At 40.8% G+C, this 5,253-nt stretch overlaps 1 protein-coding gene across 1 annotated transcript; it reads right to left on the minus strand.

Annotated features, from left to right (window-relative positions):
• Positions 1-766: 766 nt before the first annotated feature.
• On the minus strand, positions 767-4,290 carry LOC127004278 (uncharacterized; the record flags this gene model as incomplete). The annotated part of the gene is made up of 5 exons (XM_050871841.1): positions 767-2,496; positions 2,656-2,796; positions 2,953-3,087; positions 3,742-3,881; positions 4,032-4,290. Coding segments are annotated over 5 exons (693 nt in total), but the record flags the coding sequence as incomplete, so codon positions are not given.
• Between the last annotated feature and the right edge of the window lie 963 nt (positions 4,291-5,253).

Below are 5,253 nucleotides of genomic sequence, written 5' to 3' on the forward strand. Positions count from 1 at the left end.
GAAGTTGGAGACACAAGGCACAAGACAAAAATAAATGAAACTGCTTGGGAAAACTCATGTCCTGCATTGGAATGATACATGCCAAAGATACATCTACCCTAGAACATTCCTTAAATCTCTGAAGTAAAGATTAAGGGAGTTACCAGTTAATGACTGCACTTGGACATGTTTCACTGTCTGGCTTAACATTCCTATTGTTAAAAGAGGTAACTACACCCACATGTTGGATCTCTGCATGAGGTTAATAGTGCAATTTGCACTCATTGATGAATACAAACCTAAGAAAAAGAAGAATAAATGAGAGTCAAGGATGAAGAGAAATGTAAGTGTTGCATTAAAATGAAACCGTAAAAATGAATAAAAACGAAGCCACTGATAAAAATTACGGAATGGTCAAACTAACATTACATAAGATTCTTTCAAGAATTATTGATGTATTAAAAAAGGCTGCACTAAAGTCTGTCATTTTTGTACACTCTAAAGTGTTTAAATATAAATGTCTTTCGTGAGATGCAGTCACATTTTATGACTTCCTGTACTGCTATGTATTTTTTCTACTCTAGGTGCTAACTCACATTGTATTACTGAACATACTGAAGGTTAATATACACAATTCCCATTCCATAAGGTCCACATTATTTGAAGGTCAAGACTTAGTGTATGTTGCATGTCTGAGGATAATCTATAAATAATCTTTGTGTTCAGTAAATTTTAGTAACAAATATTGCACTTCAAGGAAAAGCAAATCATTCTAAATCCTTCAGAGTTGTTCAATAAAAAAAAGTGTTAAACTTCAATGTACTATAAAAATGTTACCCACTTTTTGGTTCAATATTGCCCTGAGTTTATAAATATGGCCTTACAATGAATTAGGAAATTAAATTAATTCAGGTAAGCTGATTGGCTATGATTTAGCCACAGCAGAACAGACTGTGAACAGGAGGGTCAACAGAGCTAAGTGCATGAACAACCAGCACAGTGCTATCTCTGTTGACATATTACAAATGTATTGTGTGTGCATGTGTCATGTATGATCATGTGCCAAACTTGCAATTGCCAGCCAGCATCCTCCACAAAAGAGCTTAAAAACTTATCATTGACAAATCTATGGATACAGCTAGGATCTCACACACCATACATTCAATCCCCCTTGCTAAAGGGGAGACAGTAACTGCTTCTGTCAGAGGAAAAATTTCATGGCCTGAGCAAGGTGCTAACCTCAGCCTGCTGGTATCACAAGCCAAGTGTTAGTCCATTACCCACAGAATTGTGTGAACAGTGTGTGTGTGTGTGTGTGTGTGTGTGTGTGTGTGTGTGTGTTTGTGTTTGTGTGTGTATTTACCTATTTGTAGTCTACGGGGCCCGAGCTAAGCTCTTAAAGTCCCGTCAACATATCTACATTCATCCAGCCTTTGTGTGTGTGTGTGCGATTCACCCACAGCCTGATCACAAGCTGGGCTCGTCATCACCAGCAAGTACCCTCCTGACCTGAGCAAGCTCATTATAGTCAATCTCTGAGTACTGCCAGAACCTACACACCCAACCCCATTGCTCAAGGGGGGATAGTAACCGGGGAAAATCACAGACCAGTGCGTGTGTGTGTGTGTGTATTTACCTAGTTGTGACATACGGGAAAAGAGCTACGTTCGCACTGTCCCGTCTCCATATCCGCTCTTATCCAACTTTTCCTTAAAATCATGAATGTTTCTTGCACAAACCACCTCCTCCTCCAGTCTATTCCAGAGCTCAATGCTTGTTTGGGAAGCTAAACATTTTCACATCTCGCCTACACGTGGTCGCCCTCAACTTCTTTCCATGTCCTCTCGTTTCTCTCTCATTCCACACACACAGGTCCTCTCTGTCCAAATGCTCCACCCCGCTCGCCACCCTGTACACCGCTATCGGGTCTCCTCTTTCTCTTCTTCTCTCCAGGGTTGTGAGCCTCATGCTTGTGTGTGTGTGTGTGTGTGTGTGTGTGTGTGTGTGTGTGTGTGTGTGTGTGTGTGTGTGTGTGTGCATGTGTGTGTGTGTGTGTGTGTGTGTGTGTGTGTGTGTGTGTGTGTGTGTGTGTGTGTGTGTGTGTGTGTGTGTGTGTTGCGTTGCGTTGGGTGTGGGGGGTGTATATTCTAGTAAATTTTCAACCAAAGCACTGCCATGAAAATTTTGGTACTAACTATAAAACAAAACACTATATGTATGTATTTTCATATTCATATAAACACCAACATTTACTGTTTTAGGTAGAATGCTCAGAGGGGACAAGGCATCAGAGGAAAAGAGATAGATAGATAGAGAAGCATGCATGATACAGTGTTTTGATTGATTAATAAATTAAATAACCAAGACTTTATACTGCTATTCTATATCAACCTGGAACAGGAAGTCCACAGGGACTCTTGCCATTTTATTCACAGTGCTGCTGCTGTTGTCTCTTCTGCAGTGGTTGATGCTGCCACCATCTTCACAGTGCACTGGTAACTAGGGATGCAATGGTACCTGAAAGTGATTATTTTCTTAAAGTTTCTTTCTGGTGTTCAGTTTTCAAAAGGCAATCCCATTTTCCCATAAGCAAAAACAATAAACTTGTAACAACAGTACTCAAATTTTAATGACTCTACTAATAGAAATTACCCTCCAGTTTATTACAATACACACCTTATCTGGTGACAGTACCACCGTCTTGTTCTTGAAGGTCCACCGCTTGCCACAGCCCAGGTAGAAGAGAAGGAACAACATCATGACACAGAGCAGGCAGGTGGTGTACAGGATGTGAATCTGGATTAATGTCACATCCCCCTGAAATACATCTTACATCAGTATCTCCTGAGATGTTTCCTAATAGTGAATTATCAGACACCTGCTATATTACTTCTCTGAAATGCAAACATATCTCTAGAAGCAAACAATCTCTCAAAGTCTTTAGATGGTCAAGAGTTCCTGCCAAAGACTAACCTCAGAGAGATAAACACTGAGCTCGTGCTGCGGGGCTACTAGAAGGTTGCCATCCACCCCAGCACTGCACCACTCAGAGGGCTCCTGCACCAACCAAGGCTTTCCCAACTCCACTTCTAGGGGTGGAGAAGGGCTCTGGCAGGGGGAACATCTTGTTAGTACCTATACAACTGAGTTTTGAATGGATGTAAAATAGACTGGGTAAATGGTTCTCAGAATCTGTCATGTGAACAGTGACTAGTGGACAGCCAAAACAACTTCATCAGCATTCCCTCACCTACTTTGTAACACTTCCCCTGTTTTGGCAACATGCAGTTCAGTGGCTTCATGAAGGTATAAATACACAATAAAGTGCTGGCCATCTCACTCTTGGCTCAACTCTCAACAAGTTACCACCTGTGAAGTGAATCCCTTGGCCTCTCCCTGACTCTTTGTGGATATATCTATAGGTACTGTACTCCAGGGTATTGGTGCATTGTCTAACATATTACAAATACTCTACAGAAGTTCTGGTAATGTTTACAGTTTTACTAAGGTTCATATGGTGAACAGCTATTAATGATTTACTATGTATATATCTGAAAACCAGAAAATGCAGAAGTCTGGCAGATGAAAGACCAGGTGGAAGGATAAAATTAAAACACTTGCCAGGACAGAAAGCAATACACTAACATCAAACTGAGATGCAGAGTATGTTGGTATAGGCCTTTGTCCTGTAAAGAACTGAAGATGATGAAGACAGAAATCTCAGCAAAACTGAAAGACAAAATTTATACAATGATGCCTAACCTTGGGTATAGTGCAGTTAACAGGCCTGATGGGAGAGTCTGGAAGAAGTCTGGATGGGCCTGACATCATAATACAAGCTGTCCAATTCTTGGCACTCTTGGGCACTAGGGATATGGTAATATCAAGTGCACTTGGGTCTCCTGAAAATAAGGAAAAATATGCTGAAATTACAAAGGTTACAAACATCCTCTTTTTAATAAAATTCCCTGCTCTCTCTCTCTCTCTCTCTCTCTCTCTCTCTCTCTCTCTCTCTCTCTCTCTCTCTCTCTCTCTCTCTCTCTGCTACTTACTCTTAAAACCTAAGTGCTTGGCAGGAAGAGAGGAGTGTAGATACACCCCAAAGAGGGTCTGGCCAGCCCTTTCCACCTGCACATCAGCCAGGACGCTTAGTGTGACGTTCTCCTCCTCAGTTGTGTTGGCTTCGGGCAGGATGGTCGTGGTGGCAAAGTCTTGAGGTACCTCTCGCTTCATTAAGTGAGAGGATTTGGATGGAGAGTCCTTGGGAAAACAGAGCTCCATGCCAGACAGGGTTGTAAAGAAACTGTTCCAGTGATGTTTTTAAATAAATTTCCTTCAGTACTTCTTGTTACCTGAGTTTATATTTCTCATACATGGGGAGAAATAAGACATTATATAAATCAAATGAGAAAGATAAACTGCTTGAGAATGGTCATTTTTTAGTTTGTATGTTATCATTGTGGTATACCCAATCTTCATGTATCAATACTAATCTACATTCTTACCATTCACCAGAATCAAGTTCTATTCAATTACTAACAGTATGATGGGCTCTGATATGAAAAACTTCTCAAGAAAATTACAGATATGGTTATAAACGCTTAATTTTAAAATACAAGAAAGTCATATCCATAACCATTTCAACCATTTTTAAATTCATCCTTCACCTTAATGTCTGGGTTCAAGATGAGTTTTGTGACTCTGGAGGTGAGAGAGACACCAACGGCTAAGGCAAACACTGCAATGCTTGCCGTGAACACTACCACTGGTGGCCTGTTGCCCACACACTCCCTTGCACAGCTACAAACTGCCATCTGCAGAGATATAAGGAATCACAAGTATATAACAAATCAAAACAAAAAATATAAAAAGATGTAGTTATTTATACAAAATCATTGGTTCATAAGCAGAAGGAGAAGTCGTTGTATGTGAAGCACAACGGATATAGACATGTAACTTTCGATTTACGAGTTTGGTTTACGTTTTTTTTTTTTTAAATAACGCTGGGTCCAAAATCCAAATAAATGTTTAATTTACGTTTTTCACTTATACGCGATATTTTATGGAGTGGCCACCAGATGTCTCACGCAACTGGACTTACACGCCGCGCCACACAGCTGAGCTCAGTTCTTCCCATGCGCCACTTGAACAACAATATAGTACCCACGATGCCACGCTACTCAACAAAAGGGGTGGGCAGATACCGGTACCAACTATACGGTACAGTACCGGTACCAGACTGCTCGGTACAGGTACCAATACTAGCAAGTCACT

This window comes from Eriocheir sinensis, chromosome 27 (assembly GCF_024679095.1).
Source record: "Eriocheir sinensis breed Jianghai 21 chromosome 27, ASM2467909v1, whole genome shotgun sequence".
Taxonomy (NCBI): domain Eukaryota; kingdom Metazoa; phylum Arthropoda; class Malacostraca; order Decapoda; family Varunidae; genus Eriocheir; species Eriocheir sinensis.